Source organism: Lygodium microphyllum, chromosome 14, assembly GCF_053477565.2.
Source record: "Lygodium microphyllum isolate KBCC chromosome 14, Lygodium_microphyllum_v1.1.10, whole genome shotgun sequence".
NCBI classification, from domain to species: domain Eukaryota; kingdom Viridiplantae; phylum Streptophyta; class Polypodiopsida; order Schizaeales; family Lygodiaceae; genus Lygodium; species Lygodium microphyllum.
Window position 1 is genome coordinate 152,117,440 of NC_141148.1, and position 23,736 is coordinate 152,141,175.

A 23,736-nucleotide genomic window follows, 5' to 3' on the forward strand; every position below is an offset into this window, starting at 1 on the left:
TGTAGCTCAATGCGCAATCACAAAAGACCACTGGAACCAACGATTTCCACCGTATAAGATAAAGCCAATGAATTAACCGTGATACAATGGAACTTGTGACCTTCGATCTATCACTATCTCTTTCACACACACACACACACACTTCGTCATTCAATCACTCACGCTCTCTCTAGAATTGATATCTTTGTGATATAGTACACACATTTCTTGTTGTTTAAAAAAGTGATATATCAATAGAGGAAGTAAATTAAATTAACAGCTTCCATTAAGGGAAAATTGAGCTGGGATACAATATCTCATCAATATCCTCCATTTCATTTCATTTGACACAATTCAAGAAGATTCTTTTGAGAAGTTTATAAACAGTTTTATGTCACGGAATGAAGACTTTGCCATGTATCTTGTAGAGACGCTTGCCCGTGCAGTATTGCATTCTTGAGGTTCCAACTCTCTTTGCATCCATGCAGCTGCTCTCGTCATAATGGACATGGAGGCGCGTTACGTTCACTATTGTGTGCATCGATGGAATTACTCTCTTTTTTATCGATTATGCAGACCTTCCCCTGCTGCGCTTCCTCTCCTCTCTGCACGTCTGCCAAAAACTGGAGGCACTAAAGCGGAAGGTTTCAGCTATGGTGTCAATACAGGTCCCGTTGCTTCTAAGCTACCTTCAGTCGTACATTGCTCGTACTTGGAGTCCATCGCAGATAAGCTGAACGATGAGGTCAAGCTTCTCCTTTACTCTGTTCCATTCAAAGTTTAAGTCATTTTCTCAGTGGAAAAGAGCTTTTGGTTTGGCTCTGTGAAGTTTTGCATTGTGCTATGGAAATCGTTCGCACTCATTCTGCCATGAGACAGCCGTAAGCTTGAAAATGTCTCTAGGTGTGATATACGTCACGTTATGATGTATGCGCAGCATGCCTGTACAAAAATGTTTGCCTGTGCAAACATGTCTTATACACGGAGGACAAATATGGCATTTTTTAGTGCAGGAGTGGCAGAGAGAACGGCGCAAGGAGAGTGCAGAACTACAGCGAAGGCGGGAGCTGGAAGAAGAAGAGGAGATGAAAAAAGCAAAGAACTACAGAAACATAAGTTCGAGAATAGAAAACATACCAGCCGAAGATGTCAAAGAAGCTAAAGAGTTGATTGCATCGTTCATAAGAGCAGGAGAGGAAATAGAGGAGGTAAGTAACGTGCCCTTGTATGAAGGCCACACAGATATCCTTGTATAAAGGCTACATACATGAATATTCTCAGTTGAGCTATACCTCTTTAGTTGTTATTGGAGAGAAGGCCATGTGTTTTGCCATATCTGCATGTGTAAGAATGCACATCCATCACCAATTGAACACATTGATAAAGTGCTGCAGGGAATATTAGTCTAACTGTGCATCTTTTTGACAGAGAGAGATCTTTAGGTGCTTTGGTTTGATATGCACGTGAGTGTGCACAAACTGTTATGAAATCCAAAAGTAACCTATCAAGTTTTAAATGTCATAGCTTTGTGGGTTTTGTAGATTCCAAAACTGATATTTTTTTCCCCAAGAATGTAAAAGCTTTACGATAATGCACCTCACATGAAAATTATCACTCATATAATGATACAAAGTATGAAATCCCAATACATGAGATGAAAGGGGCATCATGGAACATCACCTTTCCCTGGCTATCTGCTCAAAACTGAGTTTCTACTTGAAATCTTCATAGATTGGAAATTAGAAATCAAAAACCATGTGCCCCCTTTTTGCTGATTGACATTTTAAGGTGGAATGTGTTCTGGTGATGTAATCATGTTGGTTAGTATTAATCAAGTGCCAAACAGCATAGTGTTGAAATGCCAAGGCCTTAAGCTGCCAATTCCCAAGAGATTCCTGAATAAATTTACGGTTTCACATTTGTATGTAAAAAGAAAAAATTCCTGCATACTCTTAAATTTTGTTTTTATCACAAGAAGAATACTTGTTTACCTTACTGCTTTATAAACAGTTGCACTATGGCGCAAGCTTCAGACAAAACACGGCTAATGCCACATAATCCTTTGGCTACAGTATGGTGTTATTCTTTTTGAAAGAATCCTCTCATAGTCTCACATGAAAACATTTGAAAACTCAAGGGCTACAAGTGCATTGTGAGGGCTGCAAATATTACTCGCATTATGTGTTTATTACCATGGGCTTATACTGGATAGCTTAGATGTATTCAGCTTCTCATCCCACTTTTTAAAAATGTATTTCCTTCTGCGAACTAATACTTTTTTGTAATAGAAGAGTCAAAGGAAAGGTGCAAAGTAAAAAGTTAAGTTGAGGGAAAAGAATGGCAACATGGATTTGGTATTCAGAAAATTCCCTATGTATGTATGTATAACTCTGGATAAAGGTAGTCTAGGATCTGCTTTTGGAACTTTGTTTACTGAAGAAGGCACAATAGATTTTAAGACCAAGAGGTGGAAGACTTCAATGGATGTTGTATTATGGAATTTTGCAGAAGATTATAGAAGCAGCAAATGCCGGAAAACTGACAATGGTAGTACTTCTGGTGATACAAAACCGCCTAGACCTGGCTCGCCATGAGGTAAGCATCTTCAACTTTCCAATCATGACTGTTTTTGCACCTTGTTCCTGTATATTACTGATATTTTGAAAAGATTCGTTTAGCTTTGAAGTCAAAGGCAATTAATGCTTAAACCTATTATCATGTATGGTATATTTCAGGATCAAAGGCATGTCATTCAAGCTCTTGACCTGCTGTACAGACGGGTTGAGGTACAAGTTTATCTCAAGTTATTTTCACACTCTTCATTGCACTCATCATTCATGCACAATCAGGGAGGCATATATGTGAAGCATGAATTCATGCAGTCTAAAGTTAATAAGATATCTACGGTTGCAATTTACGTCTAATTAAGCTATGATAAAAATATTAATATGTCAAGCTTAGCAGCATTGCAAATATCTCCTTCTTAATAAGAGGCTGAGGCTTAGCTCATCGGTGCAGGTTTTAGTGGTGATAAAGACTCTTCAAAATAGAGGTAGCGAGAGGAAAAATGTAGCTTGTAGTTCTCCAAAAATGATTAAGCTAGAAATTATAGTTTTATCCAACAAAGATTGCTGATGCTCTAAAGAGCTTGGTGGATGGTCGATCTTCATGCATAGTTGCAATGACTAACTTCTTGAACATAGTCATTTTTAAAGAAATCCCAAATACCTTTTGTTGTGGGTGCTATTTTTACTAGTTGCACTTGTGAATCTTTGTAGTGGGTAGAATCTCCATCCTTGCAAGTGCATCTCTTTGGATCCGCTCATCTTTGTGCGTTCCTTGTTGTTCAAGGTATTTTTCTTTGCCATTGACGTCCAACTAGCACTATTGAGAGCCATTGGATTAGAGAGATGAGAGCAAAAGAGAGGAGGGGCTAAGGCATTTATGGTTAAGAGATAGTGTGGAAGAATTGATAGGCTTGATAATCAAAACTCGAGCTTTGATACCATGAACGGAAATGATAGACTAGAAGATAAGAAGAGAAATGGACTATGTGCACAATGAAAAGATAGAGTGTAGAAAGTAGAGGTTGTGCACATGTGAGATTAAGTTGAATGTGAGTCACGGTGATGACAGACAACCCTAGTTTGGGTATTGGGGGACACATTGATAGAAATTGTGAAGGACAAATGTGAGTGAGTAGTCTAAGTTAGATCTTGGCCACAAACATTGATTAGCCCATTGGGAATGGCTTTTGGTGTCATGGGGGTTATTTTGGAATGATATCATTTTATCTTTTGGTCTAAGGTTTGCAAAGTGTTGGCAAGTTTGAAATACTTTTAAGTTCAAAGTGGTTAGAGATTTGAAATCGATGTTTGAGAGTGGCCAAAATTTGGATAGGGCCAATTGATTTTCAATTTGCTAAATTAACAATTGGTTGGAAATTCAATTGCGGGTTGGAGATTGCATGGGCAGGTGTGCCAAGTAGGAGGGGTGTTGTACCATAGTCATTAAGCTCATTGTATTCCATTGATTTCTATTTTGGTTTCTAGTTACAGTCCCAAAAAGGCTTTAGTTGTATATCTAGGCACCACCTAAGAGAGTCAGGGTGCCACCTTGGATAGTTCAGTGACTCATGTTTAGAAATAGGACATGGGCATTCATCCATCTTTACTCCACACTTGCTCTCTTATTCTTTCTTTGTCATTTTCCCATCACACCTTCGGCTTCACTCTGTCCACACCCCTATCTTGGCGAATATCTGAGTTCGTGGTGCTGTCCACCTAATTGTGATGCCTTGTGGAGGTCCTCTCCACATTGCTGTCAACTCTAGTCACTCTAGATTGCTGTGTTTTGAGTCAACATAGCTTGGTGGCCTATTCTTCATCATCTCCATTGCTGCATTTGCTGGTTTTGCTCCTCCCTAGATTGGTATAGCAAATCATCTTCATCATTATTGTGTGTTTCCAGCTCTTGCTACTACTCGAGCACCCAGGCAACATTTCCCAGTTGTGTGTTTCTAGTTCTTGCTACTACCGGAGCACCCAAGCAACATTTCCTAGCCATCAGCCACTTTATGGAGTTTGTGTTGGTAGTAGATTCAGGCCGTCTACAACAAGGTACACCCTCTTTATCAGCCCTACATCAAGTACTCGTGTTTTTGAGTTTTCTTCACTCTTGAAGTGCTGCCCAGCAGTCACTTCTCTACAGCCACTCACAAGAAGAGATATTCACCAACATTCTTGGGTTTTCTTCTCCACTTGGCTGACCATTAGTCGTTTTGAGAGTAGCCATCATCTCGGAGTGATTTCAATATCTCCAACAGCTCTTGAGGACTATGTTTCATGCCGTCTACTGTTGTTCCTCACCTTCTAGTGTCTACTCCAACATTCCACTACTTGAAGGTCTGTGTTTTGCTCCCTCCATAGAGTAGCTATTTTCCTCATCATTGAGAACTTTGCCCAAAGGATCGTGTTTTGCTCCCTTCACAGTGTAGATCCCTTCCAGGTATTGCCACCTAATCAGCGAAGATAGTGCAATCATCTCTAAGCTCTGCTCCATTGTGTTAGCATGATTCATTCAACATGATTTGGTGTTCATGATTCTTCAATCATCATCTTCTTCTGCTTGAGTTTTTTTGAGTGTCTTTGTCTTAATGTTTGCTATGCATTGTGTTTTCCTTGCGAACCCTGTTGTCGCTTGACATGGTATTATAGCATATCGTTCCGTCTTTCGACAAACCACTAGGTGCTCCTACTGTGGCATGAATGTGTTAGAGATCTATTCATCCCTTGGATGGAAGCACAAACCACTAGGTGCTTCTGTTGTAGCTAGAACATGTGAGAGATTTATTAATCCCTTGGATAGGCATTGGCAAGTTATTGCTGTACGTAGTACTCTCGGGCACAGTTCATTCCCTATTTTTTAGGTCAGACAATTTGATGTAGTTTATAGGCCATTTCCAACTTTATTAGCTAGTTGGGTTGGCAGTGTAGGATACCATGTGGTAGCTCCACTTTATTGTGTAGCATTTTAGGCATTATTTTATTTAGTGATTGCTATTTTGGTAGTAGTTGGCTAGTTTTAACTGGCCAACTTGATTAGTTTTTTGCTATTTTTCTTGCCTATTTATAGACAACTTGTTAGAATTTGCCAATTCCACAGGCAGTGCTCAATGTTTAATTTAGTTAGCTTGTAGTGTGAACACAACTAAGTTAATAAGTTGTGTCACCACATTTAGAGTTACTTCTAGAGTTAGCTAACTTTAGTTGAGTTAGGGGTTTGGTCTACCTTAGACCTAAGGTTGTACTTTCATTCTATCACTTTCAGTTCAGCAAGTACACTCAATTGTTTTAGCTCACATTGTTTACTCCATTGCCTATTCTCACTCTTGTTTCTCTCTCCTCCATAGCTGGTCCAGTTTCCAATATTTGGTATTAGAGCATCACACATCACATGGATCTCAAACAACCACTGTCAGCCAAGTGCCACTCCATGGAGGTCCTACTATTGCTAGCTTAGCTTGTCAGCCCGTGGAGGAGTTGCCAAAGGTACGCCATCAGTCCACCATCTTGAAGATTGCCCAGCTAGTTTTGCATGTAGCTCTTGCAACCTATAGCGCCAATGCAACTACTAGTAGCACCAATGCCGCCGGCCATTCAGTTTATAGAATGTTGTATGGTTCGCCAGTTGCACACCTAGCTCTGTGTAGGCCAGCACCCTATTGTGCATGCTTTTGTGCTATGCCACTTGCTTGTGACTTGCCTTGCTGCTGCATTGGCCCACCAGCCACTTGACGTTGCTGCCCTGCTTGAGACCGTCTCCTATTGCTGAAGATGTTGTTGCTTTGCAACCATTTGCCCTGTCCACCAAGTTGCGCTGCCTTGCACTCGCCTTGTTTGCCACAACATCGCTACCCAATGAAGCTCCAGTCGTTGCCGGCTCAAATATCTCCTCAGTGTGGTGCTAGAGGGCAACTAGCAGCTCCTGTTGCTACCCCTACTCCTACAGCAGACCTAAGGAGATGGGACTCGAAAGATGCACAGGCTTTTGTGGAATTGGAGAGCTTCTTATTATAAGAGGAACATACTTGGAGAAATATTGCTATTAGTTCAGGGGACGTTGTCATGCTCTCTAAATATAAGGGCAAGGGCAAAGCAAAGCAGTTTGTCAAAAATGAGTAGAAGGTTGATTTGGGTTTGTAATCAAATAAGGTTGCTCAAGACATAGAGAAGACAAAGAAAAAGAGGAAATGCCATTGTTGTAAGAAACAAGGACATTACATTGATGAATGTAGGAAAAGGTTGGCCAAGGAGAAGAAAAAGGACTCTCGTTTGGTTGTCCAGGAGAACATTAGCCACTCGATCTTTGGAGCCAACTTTGTAGAGAAGGACTATACTTTCTTGACATGCAGTTATAATACATCTATGGTTGATAATGCGTTTAATGCTGTTGAAACGAAGCATACTTTGTATTTTCATAGTGGAGTATCCAAGCACATCACTTCATGGAAGTGTCTATTCACATCTTTGCATTCAGCCCATGCAGGGAAGCATGCTACATGTGCTAATAATAATAGTTATGATGTTTGTGCCATTGGTTCAATGCTGATCATTGCTCTAGATGGTTTAAATTTCATGCTTCTAGATGTTTTTTTGTGTTTGGTATTAGAAAGAATTTATTGTCCATTTCAGCTTTTAATAAGCGCGTATTTTAGGTCATCTTTGAGGATGACAAGTGTATTGTCAGAGACAGAGAGATGGACTACACTCTTTGATTGTCAGGTACCCTGTATAAGGGCATATTTTTGTTGGACGCATATGAGAGGAGTTCTCATGATGCTTTGGCAGTTAGCACTCTTACGTCCGGTATGTAGAATGTGGAGCTTTGACATGCTCACTATGGTCACATGAGCTTTGGCAGTCTCACAACTCTTCAGAGGTGTTAGATGGTAGATGCTTTGCCTACTTTGGATACTCCACCTCCCCATGCTTGAGAGGGTTGCATTCTTGGGAAAATGCATAGAGCATGCATTTCTCGTGTTTTAGGCCTTGTTCTTATGCTTGTCAGTTGGTTTCCATCTCTTGTCAGTCACACATTGCCTGGCATGCCATGACATTGTTTATGGTATTTCTCTATGCAGTCGGACTGCATTTATTGCAGTCCTATGGTCATTTCCAGCTGGTTGGCCATATTTTGGACCCATTTATGCAGGTTGGCCAGATTTAGGGGGATTTCAGCTATTTACAGCTGGTCCCCCCACACTTTGGCCATCATCTTTTGCAGGCTGCTCCTCCGAGTTTGGGCATACTCCTCCGTCTCTAGTGCTGCCACTGTTGTCATCATTTTCAGCCAAATCTGGTGCCCTCAATGATGTCTCGGGTTGTGTGCAGGGTTTGATCAGTCCGTCTGTGTGTATCCAGCGTTTATTTCAGTCAGCGCAGATTTTTTTCTTCCTTCATCTTCTTGCAGTCTTCTTTTCTCTATGTTCAAGTCCCTTCTTGTATCGCGCACTCACATGGTATCGTCGCCTGACGAGAGATCGTAGAGGAGATTTTGATCGTGAAGACCACCCCCGACTGCCATGCAGCCCTCTCCAACTCTGTGTTTGCTGCAAACACAGCCTTCCTAGACCTAGAAGACAACATCCCATTGCTTCTGGGATCCTCTGTTGCCCAGGTGACATTCCTCTTGACCAAGCGACAACATTTGGCTCCCAAATGCACGTTTCTTTTGCTTATTCAACGCTCGTTTGTACCTAGCGATAGTTTCTGATTGTAGGTGACAGTGTTTGGATGTAGGCGACAACCTCTGGGTGTAGATGATAACTTTTTTGTGCATGTGGCACATCTACATTCTGACTGTAGTTAACATCCTCTTATTTTAGTGCTGTTTGATTGTCAAATGTAGCTTCTAGGTGATGACAGGTTTTGAAGATGTCTTGCCACCAGTTTTTCGGCTGTATTGACTCAGAAGATGAGGTCTCTCATCATTCCTTTGAGCCATGATGAGATTATAGGAGGTTTGAGTCCCCTGTGCGGACTCCCCATTTCGGAGCATCCCTCTCCTCCCTCCCTTCACGTTTCTCATAAGGCGTGGTCTCCGCACCTGAAGATGCGTTACATGGCACCCGCTGTACAGGTACCCATACTTCCTTCTTTGCCCAAAGAAGACAAGTTGGATAGTTCCAACTATTCTCTATGGTCGTGTAATGTGGAGTGCATTCTCGACACCTTTGACCTTTGGGAGTTTATTTATCTCCTTGTTCCGCGGCCTGTGGAAGATCCCCCACGTGGGTCATTGATGGATTGTGTAGCCCTTTAGGATCGGCTCAACTGTCTAGCCCGATTCTTTCTCTTTATGAGTTTACATGATTCTGTCTTGGTTCATGTTTGCAGATTGAAGACTACGATGAAGGTGTGGAAGAAGCTTGTGTCTCTTTATTATTAGAAGATGTTTGCCCACAAGATCTCTGTCAATGGAGTGCACGAGGATCGAGACACGATGGTATGGTTTGCACAGTGAGAAAGAGTGACTGCAGAGTAGAGAGTAAGAGAGAGAGAGAGCACAAGACTTGATAGTACATGTGTAAGGGTGCGTGCACACTCGAACACTGTAAAAGGCATGGTGACCCTTTATTCGCAACAACCTCTCACCTAAAGGCAATGTGCTTCAAGGTAGAGGAAAGAATCGGCTAAGTTGAAATACACATATACTATCCAACCCCCATCATCTGGCGGCAATGAGAAAATTGCTCTATTGGAAGACTCTTCGTGAGAAGGTCTGTAGGGTTATCATCGGTATGTACCGTGACAAGCTCAATGCTCTTGCTGTCACATAAAAGACACTAGGAACAAACTTATCTGGCTGTCTTTGCATTCTGATCGACCTACGGATCCAATAATCAAGATTTGCTAGCTGTTCAGTCTGCAAATCTGCATTAACAGCTTGCTATTCTGCAGGTTCAACATGCTGTGCTATTCTGCAGGTTCAACATGTTGCACAGCCGGTTCTGGTTGTTCCAAAGGCCTCTGTTCTTGTTGAAATTGTGGTACACCATGGCAGTATCTTGTTGATCATTTTCAGCATCATTCCTTGCTTTTTCAGGGCCATTTATAGCAGGTATTTGCTGCTGTCTAGCAGGCATTTGTTGCTGTCCTATCGGTACATCTTCCCGGAATACATATTACAATCCTTTTGATTTCCTTAGTCTTTTCAGGTTGTTTGTGCATGAGATCTTGTCGGAAGATAAGATCATTGTTGCGCACAAATTTTTTTTTTCGGGATCCAACTACCTATACCCCATTTCACCCTCATCACTTTATTCTAGGAAAATACATTTGCAAGACTTTGGCTCAAGTTTGCTGCGTTCTTCCTTGCAAATGTGTACAAATGCCTAGCAGCCAAATACTCTCAAATGAGCATACAAAGGTGGCTTGCCCGACCACGCTTCTTGTAGGAACCCCCCCTTTCCGCTTTGAAGCATGACGGCTCACCACAATCTATCAACATGACATAATCAGCCACATAAATGACACTAGGAACAAACCCATCTGGCTGACTTTGCATTTTTGGTTGACCTACGGATCCTATAATCAAGATTTACTAGTTGTTGAGCTTGCAAATCTATATTAACAGCTTGTTGTTCTGCAGGTTCAACACGTTGTATAGCCAGTTTTGGTTGTTCCAAAGACATCTGTTCTTGTTGAATTTGTGGTACACCATGGTAATATCTTGCTGATTATTTTCAGCACCATTCCCTGCATTTTCAGAGCCATTTACAGCAAGTATTTGTTGCTGTCCAGCGGGCATTCTTTGCTGTCCTATCGGTACATCTTCCCGGAATACAACCCTTTTGTCTTCCTTAGTCTTTTCAGGTTGTTTATGCATGTGATCTTCTCGGAAGACGAGATCATTGCTGTGCACAATTTTTCTTTTTCGGGATCCCATAACCTATACCCCATTTCACCCTTATCACCGTATCCTAGGAAAATACATTTGCAAGACTTTGTCTCAAGTTTGTTGCATTCTTCCTTGCAAATGTGCACAAATGCCTCACAACCAAATGCTCTCAAGTGAGCATACAAAGGTGGCTTGCCTGACCACGCTTCTTGTGGGACTCCCCCCTCGGCTCACCGCAATCTGCCAACATGACATAATCAGCCACATAAATGACACTAGGAACAAACCCATTTGGCTGTCTTTGCATTTTGGTTGACCTACGAACCCAATAATCAAGATTTGCTAGCTGTTCAGCTTGTAAATCTGCATTAACAGCTTGCTGTTTTGCAGGTTCAGCACGCCGTATAGCCGGTTCTGGTTGTGCCAAAAGCATCCGTTCTTGTTGAAATTGTGGTACCCCATGGCAATGTCTTGCTGATCATTTTCAACACCATTCCTTGCATTTTCAGAGCCTTTTACAGTAGGTATTTGTTGCTGTCTAGCGGGCATTTTTTGCTGTCCTATCGGTACATCTTCTCAGAATACAACCCTTTTGACTTCCTTAGTCTTTTCAAGCTGTTTGTGCATGCGATCTTTTCGGAAGATAAGATCGTTGCTGTGCACAATTTTTCTTTTTCCGAGATCCCATAACCTACACCCCATTTCACCCTCATCATTGTATCCTAGGAAAATACATTTGCAGGACTTTGGCTCAATTTTGGTGCATTTTTCCTTGCGAATGTGCACAGATGCCTCGTAGCCAAACACTCTCAAGTGAGCATACAAGCTTGCTCGACCATACTTCTTGCGGGACGTTGCCCAAAACCCCCCTCCCCCCTTTTCCCTCTCCCCCCCCCCCAAAAGACTTGTTTGGTGATCGATTAATCAAGTGTATGGTTGTCATAATAGTCTTTACCCAAAATCTACGATGTAAAGCAGCATGTGATAGCATTGTATGGACCTTGTTTTAAATGGTCTTGTTCATATACTCTGCAATACCATTTTGGGGTGGATTGCGAGGGGCGGTGAGCTCCCTTTTAATCCCTTTGTTGTCACAAAAGTCCTAAAAGGATTTGGACATATATTCCCTACCATTGTTAGAATGAAGACACTTTAATGTCTTACTAGTTTGATTTTCAGCAAGTGTCATGATTTTTTTAAATTTATCCAAGGCCTCTTCTTTACGACAAATTGGATTAACCAATACTTTGCGTGTGGGATCATCAAGAAAAGTAATGAAATTTCCCCCCCAAGAGATAACCTTGGCATCTCACATACATCTGAATGTATCAACTCTAAGGGTGAATACTTTAGAGAAAGAAAATTTTTATGTGATGTTTAAGCATGCTCACCATAAATACAATGATCACATTGTTCAAAATCAGCATACCTCAAATAGGGAAAATAACCCAAATGAGAAAGCACTTTCATTCTAGTTTGACTCATGTGTCCCAACCGGCTATGCCACAAAGAAACACTTGGTTGCTCGGTTATGGCGACTACATGGTCATGCATGCTAGATACATACAAAGGATACAAAGTATCACTATTAGAGCCCTTGGCAACAATGCGAGAGCCCTTACAAAATTTCCATTTGCTATCCCCAAAGGTGGTATGATAGCCTTCGTCATCTAGCTGCCCTGTGCTTATCGAGCTCTTCTTGAGCTGAGGTACATGTCTTACATTATGTAAAACAAACACGAAGCCATATTGAAATTCCAATTTCACATTGGTAATACTTGCAATTTGGCATGCATAGTTATCCCCCAAGTGGACAACACCATGTGCACCACCATTGTAGTTAGAAAACCACTCATGATGTGGTGTGGAATGAAAAGACGCACTTGAGTCAAGTATCCAAGTGTGCATGTCATCATAAGAATTTGCAATCAATGTTTGTGCACTCAAAGAAGAAGCAAGGAGTACATCACCGTTACTGTCATTCTCATGTGTGACTACATTTACCTCCTCTATCTTCACACTGTTTTTGTTTGCAGGTTGGCTGTTCTTTTTCTCGACCTTGTTGTCTTCAATGTTTTTGCTTTTGCCTTTCTCTTTCTTCAATTGAAAATAGTCCCATTTGTAGTGCCCTCTCCTGCCACAATGATGATACTCATCATTTTTGCCACGAGACTTGTTGCGTGCTCCGTGCTCTATTTTCAGAACTACCCTTCTGCTGAAGTTTGCCTCTAGTGTGCAATGCATTAGAAAACTTGTTCGCCGAATTATTTTGCCTGTTGAGTTCTTGCATCAGCAAATAACTCTCCACATCAGAATATAATAGTTGAGCATTTGAGTTACTCAAAGTTGTCTTGAAAGTATTCCAACTTTCAGGCAAAGTGCGTAACAAGAAAGTAGCCTTAAACTCATCATCAATGTGGAAATCCAAAGCAATCAGCTGATTGAAAATTGAGTTGAACTCATTCAAATGTATAAACATGGCTGTACCTTCATGCGAAGGTCCATCAACTTTTTTAGCTAAAAAACCTTGCTAGCCACACTTTTTTGAGCATATGATTCCTCAAGTCTTTGCCACATTTCATATGCCGAATTCAGCTTCTTAATGTTAAAGAGCAAGTTGTCTGACACTGAGAGCTCTATGGTAGAGCATGCAAGCTCATCCAAATCATCCTACTCTTCTTGTTCCATACTTGCTGGTCTTATTCCCTTTGCTTTGATGGGCTTCACCTGTTTCTTCTACACCAAGACATTGTAGCACCGTTTTTGCCATATTGCAAAATTGTGTGCACCCTCAAGCTTCTTGATGTGCAAAAGATTGCTACTGTCATTGTTTCCGGCCATGATTTGCAGTACTAATTGACTCAAACGTCAGCAAGTGCAAGCCGAAATGTTACACAAATGACCACGGTACACTGCAAGTACCAACCAGCAGTGAAAATCAAGAAATTGCAGAAATTTCAGATCTGCAAATTGATTTCCAGAATTAGAGAATGTGTGCTACTGCACTCCACAATCAATTACAGCCAGATTTATAGGCCAATGCACCAATTGCATGTGAAATCCCCAAAATTCTGCTGCAATTTCTGTTCCAAATGCATTTTCGGGCACAAATTGTGGTTGAAAGCCCAAATTTTCAAAGGAAAATCCGCCCAATTGCATCAATACATGTACCCAAGTGCATATACCAGGCAATTCTTGCACAATTTGATGAAATTCTGCAAAAGTTCCAATTTTCTCGGGTCCTTGTGCACAAATTTCAGTGAAATTGACAAAATATCACTAAAATGTGAAAAGCCCCAAATTTCTTGGGCAAATGTGCACCAAATTTGCAATTTTTGAATCAAATTGTTGTGTTTTGCATCAAAATCCCCAAATCTAGGAAAAACACCAAATTTTCAGCTCAAAATTTCACACTGTGCTTGTCATGCGAACATTTGTCAGTGGGCCAAAGGTTTAATTCAGAAAACCTTTGAAATTCTAAAAAATAATGAAAAGTCTGTCCCGTTACCTTGATTGGACTGTCGCCTGCAGTTTGAGCTATTTGATGGACCGACGCAGTCTGATGGACTATTTGATGCAGCCTGACCGACTGATGCAGTCTCACGGACTATCTGATGTAGCTTGATGGACTAATGCAGTCCGACGGACTGTTTGACGCAGCTTGACGGATTGTCTTGACGCAGCTCTAGCAACCCAAGGCTCTAATACTAGTTTGTTAGTGGAGTGCGCGAGGATCGAGACATGCAATGTTGGGGTTCGCACAGTGAGAGGAGAGAGTGAGTGCAAAGTAGAGAGTGAGAGAGCAAAAGACTCGATGTGGGTACAATCTCAAAGTACCACTTTAGGTTTTTGAGATATATATATATGTGTGTGTGTGTGTGTGTGTGTGTAGTACATGTGTAAGAGTATGTGCATACCCAAACACCATAAAAGGCATGGTGATCCTTTATTCCCAACAATCTCCTTTGGAGAAGAAGCTTTGGATGCTTAGTGTTGATGACCCTCCTTCTGTGAAGGATCCCATTAACAAACTGGAGGATATGTGGGACTTAGGAGGATGATATCTTAGAGGATACATGTTTCTATTGACTGAGCTACCATCTCTTGAGTATGATGTCGTCTATACCAGCCTTCTGGCTTCTGCAGATTTTGGGGGTGAGGAGAAGAAGGGGAAGGTGTTGTCTAAGAAACAAGAGGAAAAGAAGGATGATTTCAAGGATAAGGAGCAACAGTTGCCCAAGTGCCCATAGTGTGGGAAGGGCACTCATCTTGAGAAGTGTAGGCAGAAGTACCCCCATTTGAAGCCTAAGGAGGGGTCCAAGGATTTGAAGGCTATAGTCACTAACATTGAGCCTGTCTTCATACACTTGTTTGAGGTGGAGGACGTGGTTCTTGCTTATTCTTCTGAGGAGAAGCCTTGGCTCGTGGATAGTGGGGTCCCTTCCTACATGACTTACCTCCATGATTGACTTTAGGATATGCGATCCAGAGGGGGATTTGTCACCATTGGTGACAACTCTTCAATCCTTGTGCGTAGAGTGGGGGACCATTCCCTTGTTGCTCGATCGACATTCTTCTTCGACCAAAGTTTCCTACATACTAGATTTGGGTGTCAATCTTATGTTTGTTTACAGTCTTACATCGCTAGGTACCCAAGTCATCTTCACCTAGGATGCAATTATGGTGGAGGATGCATCTTCTGGCGTTGCTCTTTGGATAGGTACATAGGAGACTGGACTCTAGCCCTTGTTGTGTAATCTTCACACACGCTTGGATTGCTTTAGTATGCTCGTTATAGGCATTTAAATCTTGATGCTATTTGGCGGGCTTCGAGGAGAAAGATGGTCAAGGGGCTTCTAGATCTCCCTCCCGTTCATACACTATGCCCTAGCTGCTTGAGGGGCAAGCAGCATGGGCAGCCTCATCCATTGGTTGCTACTCAGAGGGCATCTACATCGCTTGAGTTGGTTCATATTGACCTTTGTGGACCTATAGGCATGGCCTACCTTGGGAAGCCAAGTACATTATGTTGATTGTTGACGACTTTAGTCGTTATGTGTGGCCCTATCAATGTTTGCAAAAACGTAGACCTCCTTCAAAGTTTGTGGTGTTCAAGCTGATCATGGTGGTGAGTGTTGTTCTAACCTATTTTCTAAGTTTTGCAAGGATTAGGGTATTTGTGTGGAATATTCCCATCCGAACACACCATTCGAAAATGGTGTGGTGGAGCGTGCCAATTAGACCATGCTTGAGATGGCCCAATTGGTGTTGGAGCACAGGGGTCTTCTGTCAAAAGATGACGTACGAGCTAGACAATAGGGTTTGGGGGGGGGGAACACAAAGTGAACTTAGTAAACATTGAGAAGTGAAGAGAAGAGAGATGGAGTGAATGTGATATAAGGGAACAAGGGTGCCGTAGCACAAGGAAGATGATGAAGACATCCATGAACCATGAACTGCAATGTCCTCCTGAAGGGGTGTGAGGGTGGTGGAGAGGCTGGAGAGAAGAGGTAACAGACTGAATGAATCAACCACGTTGAATGAGTGATAGAGGCAGCCTATAAATAGGCAAGAGATTGTCTAGGGTGGTGCCTGGAGGGAGGGCATCAGCTGTCTAGGGTGGCGCCCCATTGTGGGCGCCCAACCCCTTTTTGGGGTTGTCCACTGTGAAACCCTAAATGCAAAATGCAAAACCTTAAACGCAAAACGCAGAACGCAAAACTACGGGTGAAGGGTTTCTCAACATCCTCTCTCAGGCCCAAAAAGGGAAACAAGAGAAGAGTGAGGTGGAGATGGAATGTTCATGCAGTAGGTGCCACTTGGACAGTGTCCCTCGTGGGGAAATTGTTCACTTGCCCAAGTACCCTAGTACAAAGATGATGAAAACATGCAACGCATAGGAGGAATATCAGACTTTATGTGGTGCCGAGAACCATAAGGATATGTTCATGCAGTAGGTGCCACTTGGACAGTGTCCCTCCTGGGGAAATTGTTCACTTGTCCAAGTACCCTAGTACAAAGATGATGAAAACATGCAACGCATAGGAGGAATATCAGACTTTATGCGGTGTCGAGAACCATAAGGATATGCTCGTACTCGATTTTAGGAGTTGGCTCTATGTTGACCAAGTGACCAAGGAAAGAAGAAGAGCAAGAAGAAGATATAGAGGATCCCTAAGATCCTAGATTTCCACCTGAAAGGGAACTTGCAGTAAAGAACAGTAGATAGAGTGAATTGGAGAACCTGAAACTCAACCTCAGGAGAGAAGCCACTAGCTTCGTGCATCCATGCAAGAAGGAATATGAAGGCCTCATCACTAAGTCGCAAATGAATCTCCAAGGCCTTGATCTAGGTAGATCCTCGAGATCCTAGGAATCAATAGGTGAGATGACTGTTGGAAGGAAGTCATCCTATCCAAGGGTAGAAGAAGAAGGTAAAAGGCTGCCCCAAGGTGCGCGAAGGATTGAGCGGTGGGTGGGGACCCACCGTGAAACTGGAGGAATAGGAGCCCCCTCTGAAGTCGCAGTAGATGTAGATGCCCCCTCCGAGAGCAAAGAAAGATCATCCCCCTCTGAATCCCTCTCTGAGGTAGATAGGGAATCCAAAAACTCATGGATCACGGACTCTGAAATGTCTGAGGATGAAGGAAGTGCCGCTGGTCGTGCTGAAGAAGGTATCTGGGGTGGTGAAGAACTCCCAAAGGTGGCCTTTCAAACTTGATTAGGTGAGAGTGAAGGGTGGGGCTCAGCCTAAGCAATGAGTGGGCAACAATCGCTGCTGCTCAATGGAGCAGGCCGGGAAGCTGAAGAAGAGGAATAAGTCAAGCAGCCACTGTCTCTTGAAGGAGCGGACTGATGAGGAGACGGTATCAAACAATCATTGTCCCTTGATGGAGTGGATTGTTGAACCGCGGGCCATGGTAGCCACTGTACCCGAAAATAGATGGGAGAAGACTGCCGCTGGCATTGCGACGATCTCTAGGAGGTCATAGCGCCAATCGATCCTCCATGTGCTCGAAAGGACCTAGTGTGCAACGGATGCGTCTTATTGCCTTGAGCATAGTACTCTGATAGCTGATGCAGAATGATCTCTGTGGCCCAAAAAGGAGAGGTGGCAAAGGTAGTGCCGGGTGGGAGACGCATATACTCCGGGGGGGGTGGGGAGCAAAGGTCAAAGTTGGCAAGCATCGGTGGTGTTTCCGGTGATGCCACAATAGGAGCACCCAGTAGATTGGTCATTTGTTGGTAAAGAAGCCATGGGTATCACTGTGCCTTGCTAAAGAAGGAAGAGGTCAGCCACAAACCATGAACTGCAATGTCCCCCTCAAGGGGTGTGAGGGCAGTGCAAAGCACGAACCGCAATGTTCGCCTCAAGGGGTGGGAGGGTAATGGAAGGGCCGGAAGTGAATTGCTAGTGGGAGGAGGATGCTACCAGCAGTAAGAGGATGCAACTAGTAGAAAAACACAGGGTACAACAGTATGGTGGAGCTGTCGGGTTGTAGAGAATAGCCACCAGTAGACTGGCTGAGCCGCCAGGTTGCAGAGAACAGCCGCCAGCAGTAGGGAGGAGAGGCCAGCAGTTTGGCTGAGCTTTTCTAACAAACAATACACTCGCTGAATTCTGTAGCTGGAATGATGTGTATAATCAACACAATTGGTTGTGGAAGAGTTACATGTTCAAAATTATTTATATCCATTTTCTATTGAATTCGCTGGACTTTTCATCTGAATTACCTGATGGAATACCAGTGTCTTTTGAAACATTAGGCCAAGAGGATCAACTCAGTGTGGAAGCCATTCCGTCTCTTAATGATTCGTAGGCTCAGCCTGAAAGAGAGAGGCAAGATAGCTAGGAAGTTATAAGATGAGCTTGCTAAGGGCTTCTGTTTGAGATGAGTAAGTCTTGGATCTTAGGTGGCATTTCAAGCTCCCTCTTTCCACCCAAGAATCCATACAAGGTGGCTGCAGACATTTGAAATGATCACTTCCAACAGTTGGGACACTATCACACATTCTAGAGTTTCCTACCATTTTCTCTTTCAGTATGCAAACAGGAGTAAGTAGCACTTTGTTGAATGACATTTCAAAAGTCAGAGACATCACTAGTAGCAAATAGCACAAATTCTCAGGATACGTTTGATAGATCTTGCTTCTTTTTTAAACTTGGTTTAATTGGTCCAAAGATGATTGAGGTACATCCATATTTTAACTGTTTGTCCAACAGGCAGAAATGATGAGAAGGGCAGCAAGTCCTGCCTTAAGGTTCCTTGATGATTTACTCAACCTACATGATGGATCCAATCGCCAGGAGTGGTTGAGACGATGCCGTCAGTCCATGATAAATACCTTTCCTCCTGAGGATGCATTTACATTTTTGGCACCTCAAGGCCTTGACATCAGATCGGTGAGTTATTTTTGTATTATTTGCATGTGTTTGTCTAGTTCTTCATGCCTTTGTTGTTATATGAATGCTCAATGTGATATTTGCACAACAGTCAATTCTTTTGGGAAAAGTTCACTTTTTCTGAGGTGTACTTGCTATTGATCACAAGTTAGCCTGAAGGATGCAGCCATGTATCTCTGTTTGGATTTTGTGGCATTTACTTCAACTCTGCAAAGCCTGTATGAGATAAGGTATCAATCTGGGATCATAGTTTAGAATTTTTAAATAGCCAACAAGAGTTGTTCTTTCCGTTGAGGTGCTTTTTTGCATATAAAAATTCTTCATGTTTTGAGGAAGAATTCCTTTGAGATTACACCCTACTAGTGTCCAAAAGTGATCTTTCTTTTGTGACATCTACAATTGTAGGTAGAACTATCAGTGGCCATGATCCTCGCACGTTGCCTGCATATTGTGCACAAATCATGGTATAGAGAAGTGTTCCTCAAAGGATTTGAAGATGTTTGATGCTAATAACACAGGATCCTCGTTATCACACAAAACCTCACGTCTTGTTGAAGTGAGTGATATGGGATATTAATTTCTAGGCTATTACTTGTTGGTTAGCTTGTGATCACGTTTACCTAGTTTCTAGTTCTTTGCTTTAGTTAGCAACTAGCAATATTTATATGCCCAAATGTTTCTCATGGTCCTTGAAGCATTAATTTGTTTGCTATGAATCCCTAAGTTGACTATGTTACCTACATTAGCTTGTATGAATGGTGGTGGTGAAGCAAGGACTTTAGTGTAGGTTTATAACCCACACTAACAGAAATACAAATGAAGCAAAAGAATTTGATTCAACATAATCTCCTCCTAGTAATGCTTTTGTTTGACATCTGCAGCACAAAGGGCCTATTGATGCATCTTTAGAGGATGATACACTTTTCCGAGTTGACTTCATCAGAGAAGTTGATGCATTTCTTGCAAACTTAGTATCACAGTTGGAAACACAAGATGTTCAAGGTCTGGATCCACAGTCTGTGGCAATTCGTTTAAGTGAACAGCAGAAGGTGGATGCAATTCAGCAAGTTAGAGATTTACGAAAACTAGCCATCGAACTAAAATGGTAACCACCATGAAACGTCCATTGTGTGAGGTAAGTTCTCATGGTAGCCTGATGCCTCAAAATTCTTTTGTCTATACCAAGTCACAAGTCCCACCTAAATTAGCTCAGAGCGATTGATATTGCTTCTTGATGTTGCTTCAACTATCTTTGGTTTTGGGAATGGGAGATCATGGACATCGGGGAGCAGCAAGTCATTGTGGGCAAAACCAGTCTCACTAGACTCTGATATTGGCTTTGCATGTTGTGCCATCATCTAGTCATGTCTGTATAAAATCTTTGTTCTGCTGATGTGAGTTTGTACAGCAGTCTCCGCATGGATTGTTTAGCCTGTTAAGATGATGTATCTGTCTTAGAGAATCGTAGACTGTTTCTGGTCGATTATCTTCCCCTTACTGTTACTGAATTCAAGCCCATGTAGAATTGTGACTTACAGTGATGTCGAATTTCCATAGCAGTCTCATCAAGGATTGCAATGCTGTTAAGCCATGAAAGATTTGTGCACTTTGTAAATTGTAAGCCTGAGGAAGATATTGTAAGCCTGAGGAAGATATTAGTAACTTTAATCCAGAGTGGCTGAGGTTTTTGAAACTTGTGTAGTTTCGTTGGAAACTACATCACTGAATTATCTTCATGTCAACTGTATGTACGAGCATGTAGACCTAGGATCATAATGAGAAATAAGCATAATGCTTTGTATTAGATAGCTCAAAACATGCCTGGTATTTTGATTGGGTTATATATATATATATATGTATGTATGTATGTATGTATGTGTACATCATTGGTGGGTAGCCTTCAATCGAGGAAGCTTTATTATAATAATATGTTTTTTTGGTCCATAAAGCACCCGTGTGAATGCAGCCACCATGTAGTCCAAACTATTAGTGCAACTGGATGCTATGACACTGCAGAATTATCCAGATTGAAGGTTAACGATCCATGGGATGAAGAATCATGCAAGTGAAAGAACAAGGATGTGAAAATGAAGGGTCGACAAAACGGAAGGCAATTAAAGGTTAAGGGTGGTCATGAAACTGGAATGTAAGGGCAAATGATAAGGATGAAGAGAGGTAAACCAAACAATAACACGAAAAAGGAACATGTAAATGTGAAACAATGGAACGGTGAAAGGTTCATGGTTATGATAGTGGGAGCTCAAGGGCTAATGATAAGGATGAAAAGATGTAAACCAATTAACAACATAAAAAAGGAACATTTACATGCAAACAATACGATCATATCTGTCTACACTTCCACTATAGAAATAGTACCATAGTATCAATGGAAGATTTTCACAGTCATAATGTTTGTCCAAATTAATTTGTATTTGTAATCTCAATGTATAAAGTCTCTTTACACACTATTAAAAACAGGACTTGGTATATATAATTCCATGTCTATCATAGGGATTTTATTATTGCTTTTCTCACTACAATGTCTTTTGACATCTATATTGCAAAGAGTACTGCAAAGGGTTTATTACTAGGCGTGATAATGTTTTCTGGTTGGTAGTGTTGCGCATTGATTTGTTTCTTTTTGGAAAGGATATCGTCCATCTTGTAATTACTACAAACATTGACCATGTTATATCTTCTTGCTTCATGGTTTTTGCATTATTTGGTCATTTCTAACAATAATAACCATGCCATGGTCCCTTTGGTAACATCACCGTATTTATTAATCTCAAGTTATTTTCTTGGCTATTTTTATAAGCAATTATGGGTTTTTCTTGATTGGCTCTAAATAGAGTGAAGGTTCATATAAGTTAGGGGTATGGTGTTTCCCAAGGCTTTGTGGAGTGCTTAAAGGGAAAAAAGTCCATTTTTGAGTGGAAGAAAGTGATTGTACATCATGATGAATATCTAAAAGCTCCTTTGTGTCTTTGTTGGGGTATGCCTCCTAATCATTGTCTTTATCATGCCATTAAAGTTTGCTTTTTTTTTGTAAACAATTGCTTGTGATTGATTAGCATGACCACCCTTTATTGATGTCATATGCCCATGACATTCTATTGGCATCAACCAACTTTGGCATTTGTTTTAAACAAAAAATGGGACAATGTTATCTCCATATGCTAGGGAAAACAGACTTAGAATCAATAGAAGGTGATGTAATTGCAAAGTTATGGCAATGTTTTTATTGTAAATAAAGAAGCATATAATGTCAATCTCTACATAACTTTATATAACATCGTAAAGAACAAAAATAAGAGGGGGGTATGAATATGTGCAATCTTTGTGTATTTATTACACGTTACTTTAGTTTCCAATTGAGTAGGCTTTCTATGTAGTGGTTTTCATGAGGAATTGTAGACATGAATGCAAGGAAAATCTTTGTTAGGCCAAAAAGAATTGGTGCCTCGTGGGTTTGTGGACTAGAATAGTAAACCTTGATAAGTGAGTATTTCTTATGAGTAGTTTTTGTAAGGTGTGATTTTATGAATCAAAGAGAGTAGGGTGATGTAGTACAAGCCTTCTATATTACAAACAAAAAAATACAAGCGTGGGAGTACGACGACGGATTCCCTTCTAAGCCATTAGGTATGGTCAATTGTAATAGGATGCTTAAAATGGTATTAATATGAGGGGTTAAAAGTTTGGCAATCACATGGTTTTCATACTTCTCAATAAGTATGGAAGTGGTCATGGATTCAAGTGATGGTTGGTTGTAAGGGTATGCCATGTTTATTAGTGTTGGAAGCTAAATATATTTAAAAAAAAAGTTAGTTTCTAGATCAACAAAAGTTCTGAGACTTCACAAGCATTGGAGTAAAGGGACACTTAACTCTTTTGTACATTGTATCACATAGTAGAGGAATTTTAAACAAGGAGGTGATGGCTTCCTATTTTATAAAAAATTAAATAAGACATCCATGGAGTAGGTGATTTTGTAAGAGAGAGCAGTGGAATTTTATGAGCTAAACTTTGAAGAAAAATATAAGTTTCCTTAGTTTGTCATGAATCTTGATAACTATGAGATTCTTAAGGACAAAAAAGATGGAAATAGGAACAATTACAATTAAAATCATAACATCCTATAATTGTAATAAACATGATTCAAAGTACTTTATTGTGTAGTCTAAATTTTTGAGAAGTTTCTTTCAAACCAAGCTTTGCTTTGTTTTTTAGCATAATGTGACTATCTTAATTAAACTTTGCATATGCCAAGTCAAGGAAAAGGTTCATAATAATTAATTTTAGATATTTTGTCATACTCCCTTTCTAGTGTCACTGAGTAAACAAATAAAACAAAAAGGACACTATATGTGGATAAAAGAGGATATTTTTCAAAATGTAGTGGTACACTTGCTTATCGAATTACAACAAGGAGTCAATGCAAAATCATAGAAGTGCTAGAAGATTAGATCCATTAAAATAAGGTCTTAAAGAAGAAACATAGCAATCATTGGAGACCATGTCCTTCAAGTAGTAGGTTTTTGGGAATAGCAAGTCCATGAGTCATCAAGTACAACACCATGCACAATTACAATGACACTTTGATGATTGGCCATAATACATACATGGAATTGAAGGAGATTATAAGTTGCCATGCGTGTAAGTGCAACAACATATGGTTGTTTGTGATGGAGTCTTCTTGCCTTTCCCTTGGGGATAAGCAATATTTTCTTTATTGGAAGCTTTGGTGATGCTAGCATTTGGAAGGCTAAGTTATATTTGTTGAGTGTCAAAATCTATATTACACTTGGCTATTTGCTCGAAGGTTCTTCCAACTAGCACAAACATTATAGGCATGCTTTTGGTTTCTACTATTTTTAGAATTTGCACTTCCCTAGTAAGGATTATGGAGTTCCCTTACATGGATTCATAGTAGTGTATGTCAACATTGG

The 23,736-nt window shown here is 41.1% G+C and overlaps 1 protein-coding gene across 3 annotated transcripts; it reads left to right on the top strand.

Moving 5' to 3' along the window:
• Positions 1 to 345: 345 nt before the first annotated feature.
• On the top strand, positions 346 to 21,186 carry LOC148026248 (protein PALE CRESS, chloroplastic-like). 3 transcript variants are annotated; one of them, XM_087693556.1, is made up of 7 exons: positions 346 to 724; positions 993 to 1,187; positions 2,488 to 2,574; positions 2,715 to 2,765; positions 18,605 to 18,784; positions 19,666 to 19,919; positions 20,801 to 21,186. In XM_087693556.1, the coding sequence occupies exons 1-6, from the start codon at positions 482 to 484 to the stop codon at positions 19,891 to 19,893; spliced, it is 984 nt and encodes a 327-aa protein (XP_087549682.1). In that variant the 5' UTR covers positions 346 to 481; the 3' UTR covers positions 19,894 to 19,919; positions 20,801 to 21,186. The 3 variants fall into 3 exon arrangements, with proteins under 3 accessions (XP_087549682.1, XP_087549683.1, XP_087549681.1); XM_087693557.1 differs by lacking the exon at positions 20,801 to 21,186 and adding an exon at positions 20,751 to 20,768; XM_087693555.1 differs by lacking the exon at positions 20,801 to 21,186 and having other exon boundaries at positions 347 to 724; positions 19,666 to 20,693.
• The last annotated feature ends 2,550 nt before the right edge of the window (positions 21,187 to 23,736 follow it).